The sequence below is a fragment of the Ascaphus truei genome, chromosome 2, assembly GCF_040206685.1.
Source record: "Ascaphus truei isolate aAscTru1 chromosome 2, aAscTru1.hap1, whole genome shotgun sequence".
Taxonomy (NCBI): domain Eukaryota; kingdom Metazoa; phylum Chordata; class Amphibia; order Anura; family Ascaphidae; genus Ascaphus; species Ascaphus truei.
The window spans coordinates 445842366-445866358 of NC_134484.1; the positions used below are offsets into that span (position 1 = coordinate 445842366).

The 23993-nt window shown below is 42.0% G+C and overlaps 1 protein-coding gene across 13 annotated transcripts in view; it reads left to right on the forward strand.

Annotated features, from left to right (window-relative positions):
- Nucleotides 1-23993, forward strand: part of KMT2C (lysine methyltransferase 2C) — a 236661-nt gene that overhangs the window by 201486 nt on the left and 11182 nt on the right. For 12 of the 13 annotated variants that reach the window (XM_075587878.1, XM_075587876.1, XM_075587879.1 and 9 more), the window contains 17 exons: nt 404-2686; nt 3860-4194; nt 4901-6657; nt 7311-7422; nt 8161-8233; nt 8342-8405; nt 11898-12130; nt 13175-14842; nt 16548-16760; nt 17813-17977; nt 18251-18389; nt 19507-19654; nt 19860-20038; nt 20470-20612; nt 21328-21577; nt 22136-22275; nt 23221-23325. In XM_075587878.1, the coding sequence (XP_075443993.1) occupies nt 404-2686; nt 3860-4194; nt 4901-6657; nt 7311-7422; nt 8161-8233; nt 8342-8405; nt 11898-12130; nt 13175-14842; nt 16548-16760; nt 17813-17977; nt 18251-18389; nt 19507-19654; nt 19860-20038; nt 20470-20612; nt 21328-21577; nt 22136-22275; nt 23221-23325 (8007 nt within the window). The remainder of the gene's footprint in view (nt 1-403; nt 2687-3859; nt 4195-4900; nt 6658-7310; nt 7423-8160; nt 8234-8341; nt 8406-11897; nt 12131-13174; nt 14843-16547; nt 16761-17812; nt 17978-18250; nt 18390-19506; nt 19655-19859; nt 20039-20469; nt 20613-21327; nt 21578-22135; nt 22276-23220; nt 23326-23993) is intronic. The other variant, XM_075587889.1, reaches the window with a different exon arrangement.

Sequence of the window (23993 nt, forward strand, 5' to 3'; positions counted from 1 at the left end):
ACACTTTTTATCTTTAAATACCACAACTTACCAGTTTCAGTAAATTGCAAATGTCAATGTTTTCTGTTTTCTTGTCCTTGTATTATCATTACTTTTCTTTTAGTCTTTGTGTAAAAGACTGTGTACTGTACAGATAACTGGCATGAAACGTAGTATTAAAATGGAAGCCTTCCCACACCCCCTGAGTACAGCAGAGCTGCTTACTTTTACCACATATCCAAAATTCTACTTTCCCAGTGAAAATGCAACGTGTGACATTTTTAGACAGGACAATTTATTAGTACACTGCATTGCATTTACGTTCTTTTAATGTGGAAAATACATTTTATTGGTCAACAAAGCATACATTGGACAGATCCTGCATATGTTTATTTGGCTAATATTTGTACCATTATTTGTGCAGCAAATGCGTCAGAAAAGTAAGCAGCAAGCTAAAATTGAAGCCACACAAAAACTTGAGCAAGTAAAGAATGAACAGCAGCAGCAACAGCAATTTGGATCCCAACACCATTTGAGTCAGTCTGGCAGTGATACACCAAATAGTGATATACAGAGCCCTTTAACACCTCAACCGGATAGTGAAAGCATGTCCCCTATTCATCAGACATTTAATAAAGACCTCTTTCCCAAGCAACCATTGCCTGGTACTCCGACATCATTCTCAGATGATGTTTTTCTGAAACCACAAGCTCCACCTCCAACCCCAACTAGAATTATTTTACAAGACCCTCTCCAGTTGTCCCAGCCATCTCAACCAGTGTCACCACAAATGTTTTCTCCAGGCAGTTCAAACTCAAGACCAACATCTCCTGTAGATCCATATGCTAAAATGGTAGGAACTCCAAGGCCTCCACCTACAAGTCAGAACTTTGCTAGAAGAAACTCTGGGTCACCCATGGATATTTGCCCTTCCAGACCATCTCCAGTAAGCGACTCCTGTTTATCTCCTGTCAGCAGTGATCCATGTGTAAAATTAGTAGATTCCCAAAGGCCTTTGATGCCATCAGAACAATTTTCTAAGCCATTGGGGCCAACAAGGCTGTCTGTCAACACAGACCAATTAGGCGATAGTCCTTTGAACAATGATCCTTTCTCAAAAATACCTTCTAGATCAGACATATTTCAAAGGCAGCCAATGGCACAAACTAGAATTACTGATCCATATTCAAGACCACCTTTAACTCCTACACCAGGTATTTCTGACGGTAGCCTTGTTCCATTTAAAACTCCAATGCGTCCATCTCAGTCCACACAAGAATCTTATGGATCTATGCCGACAACACCTAGACGCATGTCTTCAGATCCATATGAAAGACCTGTTTTGACACCTAGGCCAGTTGAGAATTTTTCACATGATCCCTATAGCCAAGCACCCCTCAGTGGTCGTCCTGCATTAAATGAATCTTTTTCATATCTACCTAGGCTTATGCGACAGCATAGTGATCCCATTTCCCAATCCGCTACTTTACTGAGGCAAACTACCCAGGATCCATATTCTCAACCTCCAGGAACACCACGTCCCGTAAGCAACCCCTATTTGCAATCTCCCTCTGCTCCAAGACCTGCAGTTGTTGATCCTTATGTTCAGCAGCTTCCTACACCAAGACCTTCTCCACAACCAATAGATCATTATAGCCAGCCTCCATTAACTCCTAGACCTATTATGGGAGATGTGTTTGTTCAGCCAACATTAAGTAAGCGACACAATGATCCTTATTCTCAGCCACCTGGGACCCCCAGGCCTGTTGTGGATCCATATTCCCAACAGCCTGGCACTCCAAGACCTGTTCCTTCAGATCCATATTCTCAACCACCTGGAACGCCAAGACCTTTTCCTTCCGATCCATATTCTCAACCACCTGGAACACCAAGGCCTTTTCCTTCCGATCCATATTCTCAACCACCTGCAACACCAAGACCTGTTCCTTCAGATCCATATGCTCAACCACCTAGAACACCAAGGCCTGTTCCATCAGATCCATATTCTCAACCACCTGGAACACCAAGACCTGTTCTTGCTGATCCGTATTCTCAACCTCCAACACCAAGACCTGTTCTTTCGGATCCATATTCTCATCCTCCGGGAACACCAAGACCTGTTCTCACTGACCCTTATTCTCAGCCACCTCGAACACCTAGACCTGTCCTTTCTGATCCTTATGCTCTGCCCCCAGCAACACTGAAACCAATTTTTTCTGACCCTTATTTACAGCCGCCACGGACTCCAATGCCTGGTATTCCAGAAAACTTTAATCAATCGCCAGTTCTCAGAACAGGTCTGATGCCCAATCAAGATAATTTCCTGCAGACGTCACAAATCAGGGGAGCAACTGTGCACGTACCTTTTATGAGACCGTCCAACCCAGGTCCTCAAAATCCACGATCTACTGGCCTGGGATCAACAGATATGTTTGGTCATTCATCAGTCGGGCCAACACATGATCCGTATGATCAGCCTCCAATGACTCCTAGATTGCAGGCAGAAGATCGTTTTGGTGATGCCCATGATGTTGCAGATCAACAAAGATCTTTGTCAGATGAAAATTTTAGCGGCCCTTCCAATACTGCTGCCAACCCTCAAGGCCAGCCGTTTTCTAACATGCAACAGCTAACAGCTGCTGGGGTGACGGATGCACAGATTTCATTAAACTTGCCACCGACAGAGTCAGAAGAAAAGCTACGACAGGTGAATATAATATATATTTCCGATTGAACAGTTCATTGACTTGAACGGTGGTCGGTGATTTGTGGTTATATTGTTTTATTGTGCTCGTTTGCTATAAACCAAAATGTACAGTATATACAGGAGATATGCAACATGTTTTCATCGAAGCACAACACAGGAATTAGTGGTGTGTTTCCAGAAAACTCTTAAATACAAAGTATTGCAAATTACATGACAAGCCTCCTTGCCTGTAACCATTCCAAAACGGCATGATTAAAGGATGTATTGCATTCTTTAAAGATCTTGGCTTGAAATTGAAATAAACACTACCCAATAAACTTGTTGCAATTCAAAGAAATATAATATTGAAGATTGATATTCCTAGCTTCCCAACGCTTCTCCTTTAAGATTGTGAATTTATGCAAATACTGTTGGAAGTTTAAAAAAAAATAACCTCTTAATCCGGGTTGCTGTTTATTTTGTAATAGGTATTTAAAAAAAAAATAAGGACATTTAACTATGGAAGTAATTATATTGCAATCCTCAGTCAATGCATATAGCATGTTTATTTTCACGTTGGTAGAAGGTATTTTCTCCTAGAAAACCTACTTCTTGGAAAAGCGATCAGAAAAAGCTGGCTACTAAAGGTTAGCTCCCACCAGCCAGCCAGAAAACAAGCCGACGTAAAGCATTGAGCAGCCTAATTGGCCTCCCTAATCAAATCTAACCACGCGAATTGCAAATGTTTGGCTACATCCATTTATTTTTAACACATACCTTTCTAAGGGGCCTTTGAATGAGGAAATGTTTGGCAATGAAATGTTCTCCTTTCCCTTATCCCACCCAGTCCTTATCAGAGAGCCAAGAATAAGGGGAAGTGAAAGAGAGGGGAATTTGGCTGTGCAAGCACTTGCTGAACACGCCATGACAGCCAAAGGGGAGTAGTTGGAGGAAATAAAACGCCTCCATGTCTCTGCGCATCATGTTTACATACTCACTTTCCAAATTATTTAAAAATTCTTATGCATGTCTGATTTGGGTAGAAAGGCACCGGTCACCTAGATCTGACTCCTTAAATTTGTCACTGGTTGTAGTTCACTTTGGTCCTAGGAGGGATGTAAGCACTTCATTGATATGAGGGAACAGCTACCGGGGGGGAAAAAAATCTTTTTTTTTTTGTTTGTTTGTTTACAGCGTCAAAAGTTGCGGGAGCATCTTTTGCGGCAACAGCAAAATAAAAATGCTATACGCCAGGAAAAGGCATTAACTGATTCATTGCAAATAGCCCACGGTGGTCATCCTTCCCAGTGGCAGCAAGATCATCCTCACCGGGAACATGAGCTTTTTAATAGGCCTCCACCACCTTACCCGGGCAATATTCGGGCCCCACTTGGCCCTAAAGGAGGCCCACGATTTCCTGCTTTCTCCAAAGAGCAGCACGCACCATATCCTGGAAATGGACAGTTTACCAGGCCACATTTTACAGGAGACCTTTCCAGCGTGGGGATGAGGCCTCCTCATAGTCAAAGGTACAGTATGCTCAATGCTATAAATAATACATGTACATTAATTTGTACACGTGGTTGCAGTGCCAAACTACTGTAGAACAAAAACAATGGGGGTGGGGGGAGGCGGCGAGGTTTCGGGACTCTTCCTTTTTGTGCCAGAGATAAAATGAAGACTTGAGATGACAGAATATATTATACCTGTCCTTTTTTTGTGTATAGATGTCTTTGAGCAATAATCATTTTATTGTAACCTTGTTTGTATACGTAGATTGTTTTTTAGGTATTGATCCCATTAAGTTTATCATGATGTTTATTTGTGTGTGCGCTCAAGAGTTTTAAGACAAATTTGAGGTTTTAATATACAGCAGGCTTGAGATGATTAAATCTCATGCACAACCTACATATTGGACCAGCTATCAATGTTTGTAATAGAATATAGTTATCCTGTGTGTCTCTGTCTCTCTCTCTGTCTCTCTCTGTCTCTCTCTCTCTCTCTCTCTCTCTCTCTGTCTCTCTCTCTCTCTCTCTCTCTCTGTCTCTCTCTCTCTCTCTGTCTCTCTCTCTCTCTCTGTCTCTCTCTCTGTCTCTGTCTCTCTCTCTGTCTCTCTCTCTCTCTCTCTCTGTCTCTCTCTCTGTCTCTCTCTCTGTCTCTCTCTCTGTCTCTCTGTGTGTGTGTGCTGATACATATATAAAGCATTTTTATAATATTTTTGCTGTGTTTTCACAGATTTGGCTATCCCATGGGTGGTCCTGGTTCTGTTACAGGTCATGAGCGTTTTGTAGGATCTCCGTTCCAAATGCAAGTTCCTGGAATTCAGCAGATGAGAAGGGATATGTCCATTGAATTGAGTAGACCTTTAAGTAACCCACAAATTAACAATTCTGTTGGTCTTCCACTTCATTTTCCTCACCAGGGAATGCAAGTTCAGCAGCACAATATATCAGGTCAGGCATACATTGAACTTCGTCACAGACCTCCTGATGGCAGACCAAGGATTCTTTTTGGGCCTTCTCCTAACCTAATAGAGGCCGCTTCCCAACATCCGAGACATGTAGGCTATTTCCCCAGACCAGAATTTCAAGGTCAAAGACTAATGGAGCAAGTAAGAGTTCCCCATCAGGGTCTCCCTCATCAAATGCAAATTCCCCCAAGTTTGGAACACTTTATACCTTCACAACAAGATCACTTACATTTTGAACATCAGCCTGTCCTTGTGATGCGTGCTGTGGGTCAGCCTCTAAGGAATGATGCCTTTTCATCAACTCTGTTGTCTGCCATTAATTCTAATGAGGAAAATAATCACCTTCCAATTACTAATCGGCCTTGTGGTAGGTTGGAAGATAAACTTGATCCTGATGATCCTTCTGAAAAAGACTTGGATGTGAAAGATCTTGTTGGAGTGGAAGTTAAGGATTTAGATGACGATGACCTTGAAAATATAAATCTAGATCCGGATGATGCAAAAGGTGATGAGCTAGATGCCCTGGATAATTTGGAAACTAATGATCCTCAGCTTGATGATCTTTTAAGATCTGGCAAGTTTGATATAATCGCTTACACAGATCCAGAGCTTGACCTAGGAGACAAGAAAGACATGTTTAATGAGGACTTGGACCTTGGCGTACCCATTGATGATAAATTGGAAATCCAATGCAAGAGTGAAGAGAGAAAAAACAGCAAACGTGGTGATAAAGAGGCTGCTACTTCTAATTTAGTTTCTTCGCAACCTGCCGGTGTAACCCCTGAAATAAAAACTGAAGTGCTATCTCCAAATTCGCAGAGCAATACAAATTTGGATGCTGATTTTGAGGAGACTGTGAATGCAACAGGCGTACAGCAGTATGATGAAGATGTTGCTTCTACACCATCTTGCAATATTGTATTGACCGAGAAAGAAAAAGAAACTGTGCGTAGTCCAAATGTAATCGAAGGCCCCAAAACATTGCCTGCCCAGGATGTAATAAATTCATGTGGTATGTCAGAATCTACTCCAGTACTTACAAGTTTGTTAACCAATGAAAGGTTGGATAATGGGGAGGTAGAAACAAGAAGTTCTCCATCTGGAGCCATGCCACCAACTCAACCTAATTCATTGCAAGTTGTACCTCAAAATGTGCTGACACCTTCTGGTCAAGTAGTAGAACATGCTTTGAATACTAGCATGGGACCAAGACTCAACCATGATTTTCCACAAGGGTCACCAGCAAATTCAGTTTTCAGTTCAGGTCAGTCAAATGGTCATAATTTCGTCACTGGCGAGCCTTCCGGTCAAACTACGCCTCTAGCAAATCAGCCATGTCCTAGTGGCTTGTCAGGCACTCAACAAATAATGCTTCAGCAGAATCGAGAGAGGCCACTCCTACTGGAAGAACAGCCTCTTTTACTGCAGGACCTCTTAGATCAAGAAAGACAGGAACAGCAGCAGCAGAGACAGATGCAGGCAATGATTCGTCAACGTTCAGAGCCATTTTTTCCAAACATTGGTATGTATGGGTTCAGATTTATTAAAATATGTATAGGTAAAGGCACAAGCGACCAGGGTAGACACTCCCCCCCTACTCCCCCCCCCCCCCCCCCCCCACTCATTTCTCTCTCTTTCTCACACCCCCTCTTTCTTGGCATCTCCGTTATCGGTAGGTCACCTGCCTCGGGCAACAGGTTTTGCCATCCTTTCCAACCCCAAAAAATACAAAAATGTTTCTGTATTAGGCTATGCATATCGTTCTTTGAATGTACATTTTATATCTGCCTAATATAAAAATAAAGAAATATGTATAGGTAATGAACTTTGAGTATGCAGAATCTGGATTGATATTTTGCACTGCAGATCCTGTGCCATGAGTTTATTTTAGAATTTGATTTACTACATTTGTTGCAACTGTTTTACTAAGAAATGTAACACTGCTCAGTTTGCTGCTATAACGTTTCCTAGCGTTTTTAATAAGTAGTTACCTGCGCAGCATGCGGTCATTAAATGCTATATGACCTTTTTAGGGTGTTGCTTATAAAGCTAAAGACCTGAAAAACAGATTTTAGCTGCTCTAGTTTTACAATTTGAATTCTTTATCACGGTGTATGAAATATTGCTTTTTCTTTTTTTTTTTCTTTTTTTTTAACAATTATTTTAACGTTTTAGATTTTGATGCAATCACTGATCCCATAATGAAAGCAAAGATGGTGGCTCTCAAAGGCATCAATAAAGTTATGGCACAAAACAATATGGGGATGCCACCAATGGTTATGAACAGGTAGGTTATTCATTAAGTACACCTTTCTATAACATTATATGCTAAATGAATGTGTGTTTAGCGTTACTAATATTTATACTGTACATATTGTAACTGTAATTAATCCATTTTTGGGCCACAAACAATAGGTGTAAGAGAGGAATGGTACCTGTAGCTCTACATTTTTATACTGCCACCATCTGAGAAAGCAACTGAAACACATTGAAAAAACTGTGCTTAAGAACTGCGCCAGACTTATGAAAGAAAAAAATTCAATTGCTTTAAAGCAATTATTTGTATTTATTTTTTTATTACAGGATTAAGCATGGAGTCTCCAGAGCTGAACGGTGTTAATTTCCGCGCCGGGACCCCCTTATTCCAGAGATGCTTACCTCCGTAGCAGGTGCCTGTATCCCTGTGAAGTTTAAATGTCCCGGTTATGCTGGCCAATAGGAAGCCACAATGGATAACATCACGGCTTCCTACTGGCCCACGTAACGCAGGACATTTAAAGTCGCCATTATGTTAGGCACACAGTTTCTCTGCCTGCAGAGATACCGGCACCGCTACGGAGGTAAGTATCAAGTATCTCTGGAAGCAGGTGGATCCAAGAGCAGAAATGAACACAGTTCAGCCCCGGAGACCCCCTGCTATACCTTAGAGCCACTTTCCTTATAAGTATTTATCCTTTTATGTACCCCCTGAATTTGGAGTGCATGGCATAAAAATATACTTTGTACGCTTTTTGCTTTGTTACAGGTTTCCTTTTATAGCACAACAAGGTGGGCAAACTAATGAAGATCAGAATATTGTGCAGCAAGCCACTCCACAGGTAATACAATCTGAATAGGAGTTAGCCACGTGATAAGCATGATGTTGGCAGTGTTGTAAATCCCCTTCACTTGCATAACATTTAATGTAATATCTTTTTTTGTTTTAGGATGGAAATATCACACCACAAATGATTAGGCCTAATCCTCCCACCTTTGATCCGGGTTTTGTTAGTAAGTATTAACATATGAATCTTCTCTGACACAAGTCACTAAGGAAGTTTAGTTTAGCTCCTGTCAGACTTTTTGTTTTTGTCTGACTCCCCTTTCTCTTGAAGAGACCAAGGGGTTTCTTTGTGTTATCGCATTGAAACTCCCATGTGACTACTGTGGACAACCCTCTTCTCCTTCACATTCTCCATACTCTTGGTATTCATAACAAAGCCCTATCCTGGATCTCCTCTTACCTCTCCCATCATATTTTTAGTGTCTCTTCTGCTAACTCCTCGTCCTCTATCGATCTCTCTGTGGGGGTACTACAGGGCTCTGTCCTGGGACGACCTCTCTTTTCTTTCTACACACACTTTTTAGGTGACCTAATCACATCTCTCGGGTTCATTTATCACCTCTATGCTGACGACACACATTTACTTTTCAACCCCTGACCTGACACCTGCTTTACAGACCACCGTTTCTGAATGTCTCTCTGCGATATCATCCTGGATGGACCTCCACCGACTTAAATTTAACGTGTCAAACAGAGCTCCTCATATTTCATCCCAAACCTGGCCCCACTTCCTTCTTGCACATTACTGTTGGAAGTTCTGTCATACACCCAGTAACACAAGCACGCTGCATAGAAGGTCACACTCGACTCCTCTCTCACATTCAAAACGTATCTAAAACCTGTCGCTTTTTCCTCCGTAATATTACAAAGATACGCCTTTTCCTCTGTTGCTCGACTGCTAAAACTCTGACTCAGGCCCTCATTCTCTCCCGTCTCGATTACTGTAACCTCCTGCTGTCCGACCTGTCTCCCCTACAATCTAGCCTAAACGCTGCTGCCAGAATCACTACTCTTTCCTAAATCTGTCTCAGCGTCTCCCCTGCTGAAATCACTCTTGGCTTCCTATCAAATCTCGCACTCGATTCACCGCCTCACATTTAAAGCTTTAAACTCTTCTGCTCCTCCTTACATGTCAGCCCTAATTTCTCGCTACGCACCGTCCCCACTCTTGCATTCCTCTCAAGGATGTCTTCTCTCTAACCCCTTTTGTATCTAAAGCCTTCTCCCACCTTAAACCTTTCTCACTGACTGCTGCACACCTCTGGAATGCCCTTCCCCTTCAATATCCGACTAGCACCCCCTCTATCCACCTTTATGACCCACCTTAAAACACACCTGTTTAACGAAGCATATGAGTAGCTCCGTGGCTGATACTATATACCTCATACATAAACCTTGGCAACTTGCAGATGCACTTACCAGAACAACCTCCTACTGTTTCTATGCATTCTTCCTACCTACCAATTAGATTGTAAGCTCTTTGGAGCAGGGACCTTTTCCTAAATGTTACTTTTATGTCAGAAGCGCTTCTTCCCATGATCTGTTATTTGTTATTTATATGATTGTCACGTGTTCTATTCTGTGAAGCGCTATGTACATTAATGGTGCTATATAAATACATACATACATGCAATTGCAATAGTGGTAATCAATGCACAGTTTATTGAATACATCATTGTTTTCCTGCCGCGCACATTTCTTTAATGTAGTTACCCCACGTTTGCAATGTGGTGCTTTCTTGATCTTTTCATGTGAAAAGGAAACTTATCAAATAGTGGCGCTCTAAATAAATAAATCAAATCTTGCTAGAAATAGTGATATTTGTGATTCAATAATCTACAAGTGATACTTATATAGACACATCTAATGAAAATAAAATGTAAACAGTGATTAGATAATCAAAAGGTGATACTTATACAGACACATATACTGATGCTGCTATAACCCGGTAAGGATTTCTCTGTCTGTCCTCTTGGTAGATAATGGCGATGATTCTCCAGGAAGCGCAAGGATATGTGAAGGTAAAAGAATATATTGATAGTGCAATATTGTATGTGATAATTATGAATAAGGCTGTTCTAATATAAATGTACTCACAAGCGTGAGGAGATTAAGGGCACATAAAGGTATCTTTGAGTGATATGGATGTCACACAGCAGTCAGGAGTTCAGTTTCAGCCCCCATGTAGACTCCAAAAGACATGGTTTCAAAAGTTTAAAAGCATTTCGACCACACGTAGTGAATCTCAGCAGCCGGATAGGTGGTAGCAATGGTTCCCCTCCTCTGTGGCGTGCGTGTCACGGGTAGCGTTCCAACGGCACCGGAAGTGATGTCATCTGCTTCCAGGGGTTCCGGCCAATGCTGAAGGTACCTCTCGCAGTGGATCTCAGCAGTCGGATAGGTGATGGCTCTGATTCCCCCCCTCTGTGGCGTGCGTGTCGCGAGTTGCGTTCCGACTGCACCGGAAGTGATGTCATCTACTTCCAGGGGTTCCGGTCAATGTTGAAAGCGTCACTCTACGCGTTTCACCTATTCGGTTTCTTCAGGAGTCGAAGCAGATGACATCACTTCCGATGCCGTTGGAACGCTACCCGTGACACGCACGCCACAGAGGAGAGGAACCATTGCTACCACCTATCCGGCTGCTGAGATTCACTACGTGTGGTCGAAATGCTTTTAAACTTTTGAAACCATGTCTTTTGGAGTCTACATGGGGGCTGAAACTGAACTCCTGACTGCTGTGTGACATCCATATCACTCAAAGATACCTTTATGTGCCCTTAATCTCCTCACGCTTGTGAGTACATTTATATTAGAACAGCCTTATTCATAATTATCACATACAATATTGCACTATCAATATATTCTTTTACCTTCACATATCCTTGCGCTTCCTGGAGAATCATCGCCTTGATCTTTTCATGACTGACAGCAGATTTAAGGTTGCAGAAAAGTCTTAGGCTGCGGCCACAGTACCTGCGCTGCATGCGCGTCAGCGAGGCTGGCGGCGCGTGCAGCCGATTCCCCTGGTCTGCAAGGAGCTGCAGACCAAAAGACGGGAGGCGTGGGGGCGCGGCCGTGACGTCACCCGGCAGGTTCGCCCTCATTGGCTGAACCGCCGGGGGCCGTGGCTTAGCGCTCCGTCGCGACTCCTGATCACAATTCTCTTGCGAGCAGGAGTCACTGTCGGCAGAGCGCAGCGCCCCCCCCTCGCAGCAGGCCCGGTCCCATTGTGCAGCGGCTATTGTCTCTGCAGCGTCCCCAACAGCGGGCCCTGCAGTAGCCAGTGGGGACCTGGCCTTAGATTTCACAGTTTACTGGTTGTTAATGCAAAGCATATATTTCACATGCATGGATAATTTATACTGTAATGTTTTCTGAAATTACGTTTTAATATTGCATCTCATTTCTAATGCTTCCTGGTTTAGTACGTATAACATCTTGTAAAAGTGTACCACTCATTACAAATCATATCATTATCGTTTATAACTTTCAATAGCAGAAGTCTGAGTAGGTGTTTCTTTGTTTCTCATCCATAAACACCATTGTTATTTATATTTTGTTGCAATACACTTTAACCCTGTGGTAGCGAAAGGGTTAATATTCAGGGGATTGTGAGGTAAAACATAGGCACCTAATTAAAAAAACATTTGCCCCAGATGACTCTCAGAAGAAACAGTATGAGGAGTGGCTCCAAGAGACACAACAGCTTCTTCAAATTCAGCAGAAATTTCTTGAAGATCAAATTGGAGCGCACAGAAAATCGAAAAAGGCGCTTTCAGCGAAACAGCGGACTGCCAAGAAGGCCGGCCGTGAGTTCCCCGAGGATGACGCAGAACAGCTAAAGCATATCACTGAGCAGCAAAGCATGGTTCAGAAACAATTGGAACAGGTAAATAGTCAGGTGACCTATTTCATTACAAGAGTGTAACTAGGTTTCAGGGTAATTTGTGAGACTATTCTTCACACTGATCTATACACTGTACATCATTTCACCCACCATCACAATGTCTCCTATTCTCCTTCCCCCACTTTTATGCCCATTGTTCTGATGGTGGCATTGGTGGTATTGAGGAAGTAGAGGGTTGGTGGATCGCCAGGCAGTAGTCTAGACCTTGGGTGCACAAACTTTTTCCCTTGCGCACCCCTGCCTGTTCTTCCCCGCCTGCTCGCAATCTCCCCTCCCCCCCCCCCCCCCTTTACGGCTCTGGGTTATGTTGCCATGGCAACGTGTCACCCGAAGTCATCTGAGACAAGGTAAGGGAACTGACAGAGGCCTCGTGCGGTCCCCCGGCATTTAAGTTAAATGCTTTCGGAAAGATTGTAGGACCTCTAAGTGCCGCGCTACCCACAGAAAATCTCACGCCCCCAAGTTTGTGCACCCCTGGTTTAGACAGCTTGAAGTGTTGTTTTTTCTTCCTATGGAATAACCCACAATGGCTATAGGCTGTCTAGTGCTGATTTTATTCTACATTAAATTGAAAGTATTATTTATTTATAAAATGTTTTGCCAGAAAGTAATACATTGAGTTACCTCTCGTTTTAAAGTACAGTATGTCCTGGGCACAGAATTATGATGACAATACATGGCTACATTAAATAAACAGGGTTATACATTATATATAAAGACATTACATGAACAGTTGAAGATATTATGTTATAGGCGTATGTAACAGTTATAGACCAGATTCAAATATGAGACGGCTTTAAATTTGAAATAATTTAAACGGGTGGCTTTGAGAATCTCGGGTAGGTTGTTCCAGTTATGAGGTATATGGTAAGAGGAGGAGCGGCCCGATACTTTGTTGAACCACGAGACCGTGTACAGTCTTTTGGAGTCGGATCTCGTGTGATAAGTGCTGTGTGTAGTAGGAGTGAGAAGCTTGTTTCAGCATGTTAAAACATGTCCTAACTGAATATTTCTGTTTATATGTAGATACGAAAGCAACAAAAAGAACATACAGAACTTATTGATGAATACCGAAATAAGCAACAGCAACAATGTTCAGTGACACCTGCAATACCTGGAGTTACACCTCACCAGCCATTTCTTCCAGGAGCACCACCATCACCACCAGTGAATCAGCAGAACTTTCCTGTTTCTCAAACACTACAACCCCATGTACCTATTATACCCGGGCAACCCAATCAGCCCAGAATGCCGAACTTACCTGGATGGCAGCCTGCACATACTCCCAGAGGTCTTATTCAGTTAAATACCCCAAGGGTACAGCGTCCACTAAATGAAGACGTTCCGGCTCCTGTGGCAGCTCCTGTTGCAAATCCTAACCCCAATGCACCACCAATGGTAGAGTTTGATGACAATAACCCTTTTAGTGAAAGTTTTCAAGAAAGAGAACGCAAAGAACGCTTAAGAGAACAGCAAGAGAGGCAACGGATACAGCTCATGCAGGAGGTGGATCGGCAAAGGGCCTTACAGCAGAGGCTAGAAATGGAGCAACATGGCAATTTTGGATCAGATTCAAATAACAGATCGATTTCTCAGATGCCTTTTTTTACTTCTGATTTACCTAGTGATTTTATGCAACTTCCACCGACCCTTCAGCAGTCTCCACAGCAGCAGCAAGCACAAATGGGGCATGTCTTGCCACAACAAAACATGCAGCAAGGACCTGCAAACTCTCCTCCAGCTACTCCATTCATACAAACTGCTGAACGAAGATCATTAGGACATTCCCCATTTGGACAAGAGACACATTCTGTTTCCGGAGTCCCAGGTTTTCATGCACTTAAGCAGTCACCAAGAAGTATTTCTGGTTCTGGATTTGCACAGACACAACCCAGACCTCCATTTATGTCGGGTGTGCCCTCTGCATCTCCCATAGCTGATCATGGGCATCCTTGTGGTCAAGATTTTTCTGGGACTAACACATCAAACTCTCAGGGGTCAAGTCAGTCCCTCATACAGATATATTCTGAAATTATTCCAGAGGAGAAAGGGAAAAAAAAGAGGAGCAGAAAGAAGAAAAAGGATGATGATACAGACTCTGTAAAGACACCCTCAACGCCTCAGTCTGATATTACTGCTCCACCAACACCAAGTATTTCAGAAGCATCAACTCCAACGGTTCATATTCCCAATGATCTCACTTATCAAGGAGAGCATTCCACTGACTTAATACGTTCATCAACTCCGAATGCTGCGCTTAACAACTCTATGGAGTTGGAAGACCCATTGCTTACCAGTGATGTGAAGAAAATATTATTTCAGGAAGCTAAACTGGATCAAGAAGAAGGTCGACATCACACACAGGATAGTACCAAAATTCAAGCAATAAAATTGGAGCGAGCCGAAGGAGACCACTCCCCTGAACAAACTGACCCTAGAATGGCACATACTGTCGGGGTGAAGATTGAAGAGAGAGCAACATCGCACAATGCACTTTCAATGGAAATGTCTCCTCTTGCAACGACTGGTCCCTCAGGAAAACTGGAATCGGGAAATGAGTTACTGAAACACTTGCTGAAAAATAAAAAACAACCTTTCATTTTGCATCAGAAATCTGAGGGCCGCTTACGGTCAGAAGAGGATTGTTCTATTGATGTGAAGTTTCTAGATAGGCCAAGGCAAATTAATGCATTGGTGAGTGCTGCCACTGTTTGTTTTAATATGTGCATGACTTGGAGAGGTGTTAGCTGGGTTTTATGCTTCCTGCTTAATCCATCTTGGGCACAGTAAACTAGTCATTGTGCCAGAGTTACTCCCATGCTCCAGTAGGCCACATGTTCTCCAGCCCCATCGTCAGAAGACATTTTGTATCTTAATACAAAGCTAAAAAAAACTAAGGTTATATTGATTGATTGGTTCAATACAAAATAGCGCACCTAAAATCATAAAGTTTATAAGTTTATCAGGTTGGGCTAAAGTTGTGAGTGGAGTACCTCCGGGATCGGTACTGGGACCCGTGCTTTTTAACTTGTTTATTAATGACCTTGAGGTTGGCACCGAGAGCAAAGTCTCCATCTTTGCTGCTGATACTAAATTGTGTAAGGTAGTAGAATCAGAGCAGGACTTGGAGAGACTGGAAACTTGTGCAGGTAAATGACAGATGAGGTTTAATACAGATGCAGGAATAAACTGGTGATTTACATGGGGATAAAATTGGGAAAATCCTTGATGGAGAAGGATTTAGGAGTGCTTGTAGACAGCAGGCTTAGCAATAGAGCCCAAAGTCATGCAGTAGCTGCAAAGACAAACAAAATTTCATCTTGCATTAAACGGGCGATGGAAGGGAAGTAAACATAATTATGCCCCTTTACAAAGCATTAGTAAGACCTCACCTTGAATATGGATTACAATTTTGGGCACCACTACTTAGAAAAGACATTCGGGAACTAGAGAGAGTGCAGAGAAGAGCCACCAAATTAATAAAGGGGATGGACAATCTAACTTTACGAAGAGAGGCTAGCTAAATTAGATTTATTTACATTAGAAAAGAGGCATCTAAGATGGGATATGATAACTATATATACAAATATATTTGGGGATAGTACAAGGGGCTTTCAAATGAACTATTCATCCCACGGGCAGTACAAAGGACTCAGGGGCATCCCTTAAGGTTGGAGGAAAGGAGATTTCAACAGCAACAAAGGATAGGGTTCTTTACAGTAAGGGCAGTTAAAATGTGGAATTCATTACCCATGGAGACTGTAATGGCAGATACAATAGATTTATTAAAAAAAAAGTTGGACATTTTTTTTAGAAAGGAAAGGTATACAGGGATATACCAAATAAGTAAACATGGGAAGTCTGTTGATCCAGGGATTAATCCGATTGCCAATTCTTGGAGTCAGGAAGGAATTTATTTTTCCCCTTACGATATATCATTGGATGATATGACACTGGGGTTTTTTGTTTGCCTTCCTCTGGATCAATAAGTATAGATATAGTATATAAGTATCTGTCGTCTAAATTTAGCATAGGTTGAACTTGATGGACGTACGTCTTTTTTCAACCTCATCAACTATGTAACTATAAGAGCTGAAGGCCAAAGATATGCTCCTCGGGAATGTAGGTTGCCAACAAGTAGCATCACAAAACTGATATGCAATGCAGTTAGAAACTCCAGCTGTGTGTCAATGCTTTAGTTCTCCCCCTTCAACAAGAGTGCCAGCAAATGGACACCGGTCACTACATTACAAGGCATTGCGTGCTACAGAACTAAGAGGGATTAAAAACACTGAAAGGCAGTTGTTGTATAAGGAGAGGTCACACCAAGGTTGTAATGAAAGCATGAACTAGGGAAATAAGGTAATGCTCGTATGATCATTTTGTTCCCTCTTTTCAGTATGCTCCAGGGAACAAATTACCAGGTGGGTTTAACATTAACCAAAGCTTGCTGCAGAGAAGCGATTTTGAGATTGACAAAAAGAAACCAAGGAACAAACGAGTACAAAGGACGACAGAGAAAGCAACACCTCGCTCCAAGAAGAGGAAAAAAGATGAGGAGCAGAAGCCAGCTATTTATGCTAACTCTGAGACATTTACTCAGATAAAACAGGTAACTATACCGTCCTAAAACCTTTACACATCCTTAAGTACTGTACTTATATACTAGTACTCCAAAAAAAGTCCGATATTTTTGTTCCTTGAAGTGATTAATACATTATACCCTTACACTATATGAAAAGACTCTCCAGCAGTGAAGAAATTAAACCAATGTATAATATGTTTAAAAAACAGTCAGGGGATGGATAAATATAACTTTTTTTTTTTTTTCAATAAATTGATGGAAAAGTCTTCTGAGAAGGTGTGTGCGTGTGTGTTTATACATACACATATATATAAATAGAATATACCAGTGCAACTCCAGTCCAGGTTTTCAAGATATCCCTGCTTCAGCGCAGGTGGCTCAATCAGTGGTTCAGTCTTGGAGATGTGCAGATGTTGAACCCATTCTGTAAGTGGAGCCAGTAGAGTGTCACTAATTTATGGTATGCTTGGATGATTCAAGTAAGGAAATGTTTTTTATCTAGCCAGTCCGTGGTGTTCAAAGCTTATTTATTTTAAAAGCTTTTCAAATTTAGAGACTCGGTTCAACTAGACTAATACAAAACAAACTCCTTATGTTTTTGCAATCAGCCCAATACTTTTTGTTTCCAAATCTCTTCCTCAGGAATGGAAATAAAACTTTTGTGTGATCGTTTTGTCCGTAGCATCTTTTTTTGTAATCCAAGCCCAACTATCCTGATGCTCAGTAGGTTTAGCAGACGTCTTCCATCCCGGCTCATAAAATAAGTACAGGCATACCCCGCATTAACGTACGCAATGGGACCGGAGCATGTATGTAAAGCGAAAATGTACTTAAAGTGAAGCACTACCTTTTCCCCACTTATCGATGCATGTACTGTACTGCAATCATCATATACGTGCATAACTGATGTAAATAACGCATTTGTAACAGGCTCTATAGTCTCCCCGCTTGCGCACAGCTTCGGTACAGGTAGGTGAGCTCCCGTTTGCCTATTGGGCGATATGTCCTTACTCGCGAGTGTCCTTAAAGCGGGGTATGCCTGTATAGTTACGTGTACCTTTTTCTTCCCATCTCTCCAGCAACTTTCCTTGCTTCCTCTAATCGAGCCGATAGTAGGAATGAACTTTGCACAATTTCTTCCGTATGGGACTGGCCCAATAAATGGTGGAAGTCGCCTCCTCGGTAGTTTTGGCAGTGCTGCCCTCGATGGGGTTTCAGATTATTATTCCCAGCTCATATTCAAGGTATGTATTGTAGAATTGTCTAGAGAATTGCCTGCAACACCACCAATGTGAAGTGTGATGATGCAAAATAGCTTTCAAATTATACAGAGTATCACTTTGTGCAAGTCTTCTTTTTTATGCAGCCAAGAAACAATGGATTATAGATTTTTGCTTGCTTTTTTTATGCAATATTGTTATTGCTAGGGAATGTGCTTTGATATCATTATTTTCTTATGAAGGCACTGTTGTGCTGGTCTCCACATGCATTGAACTGCTTCTTGTGTCCTCTTACAGCAGAATAATCTAAGTAACCCACCAACACCGCCAGCCTCTCTTCCTCCTACTCCCCCACCCGTGGCCTGCCAGAAGATGGTGAATGGGTATGCAACCACTGAAGAGCTTGCCGGAAAGGCTGCAATTTTAGGTGGACATGGTACGAACTTTACTTATTTTTTATATTTATAAAGAAAGTAAATAGAATAGAGATCGGGATTGGGTTCCATGGTTATCGTGCTCGCGGCGCGATCAAAATTATGTGCCTCTGAGGCTGTCTTCAGAGTGCGTGACCAGAAGCGCCGGCACTCGTGATGCGCAAGGAAACAAATACATTTGTTTTCTCGCACGACAGCCAGGTGACGTGAGCGGTTCGCCCAATGAGGGTGAACCAGCTCCGTGACGTCATGGCCACGCCCCCCAACACACCTCCCTGTCGGGTCTACCCAGGCCGCAGATCGCTGCAGGTAAAGGCGCACGGTAGCGCACGCTCTCACACAATGGACCCAGCCATAGATTACTAAAAAGCCTGTGAAATAATAGTCTGGAAACATTTTTCAGCGGTGTGCCTGATCTTCTCTAATCCACGCACTTGCCCTTAATTTTCCAGACCAGGACCAAAATGACCCAATGCCAGTGACCTGTTTAAATAATTCAATCTGGGTTGATGTCTTCAAAATGACATACATATAATTATTCTTTGTGTTGAGCAGGGCCTGCTGTATCTTTTTTACAGGCAAAGGGTCCGTTACGTTCTTCTGCTTGGTCTCCTGAAAGGAAAGGCATGACTCGCAGATATGGCAATTATCTGATCGACATGTAATCAGATTTTCAGTGCCCCCCCCCCCCCCTGAAAAGATCTATTTCCCTCCAATTGATAAACACAGAGACAAACTATATTTTGGGGTTCTGCACGCTTTGTTACACACACGCTCTTATGTAAGAAGTCATACCTTTTATTGTTTTAGACTGTAATCCGATAATAGGAGGGCAATCATCCATGCAACGCAATTTCTTCTGCTTTTAGCACCCGTTTCAAAATGTAATATATGTTGAATAGCAATGCAAATGTGTGGCTCATACACCGTTAATTAGCTAATCCAGCATCAATTCCAGAGGTGCACTGATCGGCGCTGATTTCTAAAGTCGTTTTTAGCAAACTTCATCACAGTAAGGTGGGGAATTTGATGAAATGGGAAAGGTAGTTTGTGTTTCCCGTCTGAAACTCCCACACCTGTGGGAATATCACGGTGATACGTTCCCTTTTTAATTTGCAGGTAACAAAGCTCTGGGGCCCAAACAATTCCAGCTGCCTTTCCGGCCACAGGACGATTTGTTGGCGAGAGCCATGACTCAGGGACCTAAAACAGTGGATGTCCCTGCTTCTCTACCTACCCCACCCCACAACAATCAGGAGGAGTTAAGGTAAGGCCGTTTTAATATATCCATTTTGAGTTCTTCTGGGTGACCGGTGACACAACATTTAACGGTGAAAAAATACTTGTAAACGTGGCCGCCCTTCCCTTAACCCTTTCACTGCCAGAGGGGGGCAGCACGAGTGCGTTGTATGTGCATGGAAAGAGACTGAAAGGTACAGTGCAATAATCTGATTTGCCTCTTTGTTTGTCAGGGTTCAGGATCACTGTGATGCCAGGGGCAGCCCCGACAGCTTTGTGCCCTCCTCGTCACCTGAGAGCGTGGTTGGAATGGAAATCGGCAGATACCCGGACTTGTCGCTAGTAAAAGAAGAGCCGCCAGACCCGGCACCGTCCCCCATCATTCCCATGCTTCCCAGCAGCACGGGGAAAGGTATTCTGCAGTGTTATTTGTATCAGAGATGTTTCTAAAGAATACAGCAACGTCACCAGGGTTAGCGAACTTGGCAGATTTGAACTTGGAAAAATATTACATTGCATCAAGACTGCAGAATTCTGTATGCCAAATGCCGTCTTTACCTGCAGTAATATCAATCACTGTAGTATGTAGCCATGTGTATTAATACTGCTGTTGTGCCATCATATTTATTCATATAATCGTAATGCTGCTTTTTTTTTTTATATCCAGGTTAATTTAATTTCTCGTAATAAATGTTTTCTGTGTAGACTGAACCATTGTCAATTTAATGGTAATCTAAGAAAGCAGCAGATTTGGGTACGGCCACAGAAATAGTTTAATTACAAGCGTTAATATAGAGAGTAGATATTTACAGTTGAACCAGTTGCTCTTTCGTTGATTTCTAGGCTCTGAAGCAAGAGAACGTGAAGTAAAAAGGGAGTCTGCATCTGGGACACTGTTCTTTGGATCTCAGTTTGTACAGGCACCCAACGGCCCTAAATCTGGTCTTATCTCTGTAGCAATCACTTTACACCCCACAGCTGCCGAGGTAAAATATAGAGTATAAAAAGCAATGCAAACCTTATCTGTGTGTAATTACACTTGTTTTACTGGTGCTCTTCTGTGCATGTTTGTAATGCTGTAGACGGCTTAGATAGATTACTGTAGATAGCTGTCATAAATGAAATTCTGCATTATATGCGAATAGTGTCATTTCAAATGTAAATATTGTTTTAGACTAGAATTAACCGTCCATTAAAAGTAACTTAGAAGGCTATCTGTAAAAACAGACACTTCATAACCAGGAACCTAAAATACTGTCAACATGATCTGCTACGACTTCTGGGAGTTGAAGAAACATGCCGAAACATTGATGTTTGTAGGTTTTTATTTAAAATACTGTAGATCAAAAGTTACCAAGTCACACAGAGCAGGGGTTCTGTACTAAAGTCCTCAAGACCCCCCAACGGGTCAGGTTTTCAGGATATCCCAGCTTCAGCACGAGTGGCTCAGTCTGTGCCACCTGTACTGAAGCTGGGATATCCTGAAAATGTGACGTGTTGGGGGGGCTTGAGGACTGGAGTTCAGTACCCCTGACACAGAGTACAGATTACAAGTTTGCCTCCAGCAAACAGAATCTGTTCCCATATTAATTATGCCTTATCTTCTGCGATATATTCTTTCAAGCTTCCCCTTTCCAGTTTGTGCAGTCGTCCTCACGTTATCGACACTCTGGCTTAACCCAATGTATGTTTCATCTATAGAATATCGGTGGTGTTGTTGCTGCATTTGCTGATCTTTTGCAAGTCCGAATGCCCACCAGCTATGAGGTGAGCAGTACACCAGAAACGGCCTCAGTGATTTTGATGAACGGACACAGAATAAACCCAGGTATGGAGTACAGACAGCAGCTCTTACGTCAGCGTCCTAGACCAGGATCCATGCCTCCAGCAAGGCTGATTGGCCCCTATGGACTGAAGCCACACAACTTGCCCTTTATGCCAACTAACAATGGTGAGTCCTTATGATGACATGGTTTCTACCGCACGTTTTTGTTTTTATCTTTGGCTTTCTGCTAAACAAAACAAATAAGTTACTGCTCGTTAGTAAACACCTGTTGATATAGTTCTGTTTTCCCAAATCGGAGAAATCCCTCAAAGATTTGCTTCTGTCCTTCTTCGTACAGTCATTCTTGAACACGCATATTCTGAGTACTGATTTGTGTAAGGCAATTGATTTACTCACTACTTGGTATTGTTTAAAGAGCCATTTATTGATCAATCTGAAAGAATGGAGCAGAAATTAACATTCTCTCTTGGCTTCATCGTCAAAAACTGTTGTGGTCTTTAATAAAGAAACGAGGACCGCTGCAGCTTTGTTTTTAATCTTCACCTGCTGATTTGCCTTCCATGGTTTTTAATTCTATGACACTGGAAAGGCGGAAAGGTGACGAGAACAATCACATTTGCTTCTTTTGTTTAAATTTAGATTGTGTAATCTTTCACACCTCACAATAACAGCACAAAGCCGATACTTTACGAACCGCTAATTCTAAACGCATCTTTTTCTCAGGTATGCCAGGGTTTAAACATCACAGCCAACATTTTGGAGACCCTCCCATGCTGAGACCTTCCTGGTGTTGTCACTGCAAAGTTGTGGTTCTAGGGAGTGGTGTTCGAAAGTCTTTGAAAGACTTGAATTTTCTTAAACAGGTATATACAATTGATAGTAATGACTGCTTTCCAGCACTGCTTCAATTTTTATTTCAATTTTTTTGACATTTTCACATTTATTTTATTTAATTTGTGACTGGAACCGTAGGGTATATGTCCAAAACTATTGTATGGGATTTGTTGTTCTAGATTTGTGATGGAAGATAAAATTGATATCTTCAAAAAAAAAAAAAAAAGGTTCGACATCTTTCTAGAAAGGAAAGGTATCCAGGAATATACCAAATAAGTAAACAGGGGAAGGATGTTGATCCAGGGAGTCGAGAAGGAATTAATTTTCACCTTACGAGATATCATTGGGTGATGTTTGCCTTCCTCTGGATCAATATACTGCAAATCCAAATACAGGATAAAGTATCTGTCGTCTAAATGTAACATAGGTTGAACTTGATGGACACACACGATGTCTTTTTTATTTTTCCAACCTCCTCTACTATGTAACTATGTAAGTTTTGACCTGATGGCAAAATAGTAACCAGTGACGATGTTAAATCTAGGTTATGCTAACATCAAAATATGTTTATTCAAAAGGTGATGCTAGCAATAAAATAGAAACCCCCTGCTTCAATAATGTTATTAAAATAAAAGCAGCGCGATCGCCTGTTAGAGGTGCGCAGAGGGGGGGGCTGCTTCTATCTACTCTCACTGCGCGTCTCTTCCAGACTGATGCAGCCCGGTAGGATTCACACAGCGAGAGTTCCATTCAGGAGCAGGGACTGCCGCTGTGTTAATACTGATGGCTCAGTCCCCCCTGCGCTGCACTTTGCTGTGAACGCTCCACGTTTGGTCCACGGTTCACCAGCACATGCAGTGGCAGGTTGGGGACCCAGCTGGCTGAATCTGTAGGATTTAGAAGAGCTGAGACCTACATATGCCCAGCAAGAAGCTGCAGTTTCTTGGATAATGATAAATGTTTTTGATCCTCAGAAATTCATTGAAGGCCCTAGAAGAATTGATGATGACATTGTATTTTGTAGCAACAACTGCTTCCTTCTGTATTCTGCTGCACAGGCAAAACATTCAGAGAACAAGGTAACACCATTGTTTGTTATTTATGACCGCCATAGGTCCAGACCATTGTAACACATAAGGAGACCGTTTATGGTAATATTTGTGGTTAAAAAGGATGAATCCTTTCTGGTATGTAGCAATGTAGAACCCTGACTCATTGTAGCATAATAAAATATTCCTACAACTTATTCACATAAGTATAATACGTACACTTGTACGTATAACTCCATTACTTTCTTACAAGATAAACACGCTTCAGCTTAGTTGACTTTCACATGTAAAACGTGTGTGAGTTTATTGAGAAAGCAGATGATGCTTAGTCGGGTTTCCATTAGCATATTACTTATAAGTTTAGCTGTTTTCTTTTTTTCCTATCTTTTTTTTTTTTTTTTTAAATCCTAGCTTTTTAAGAACTTTAACTTGTTTAAAAAAAAAAATAAATGCCATTGTCACAGACCGCTATCGAACTACGACATAGAAATTGCTAAATTTTTGTAAAAAAAAAAATATAATAATAACATTAACATGGCTGACGGCAGGAACACGAAGATAGACGCTCTCAATCTGAGGCAAAAAGAAAAAAGTTCTGATAGAAACATTTCAATGCTCTAACCCCAGGGGCGACCTGTGCTGAAGCAGGGTTATCCTGAAAACCTGACCTGTTGGTGGCCCTTGAGGACTGGAGTTAG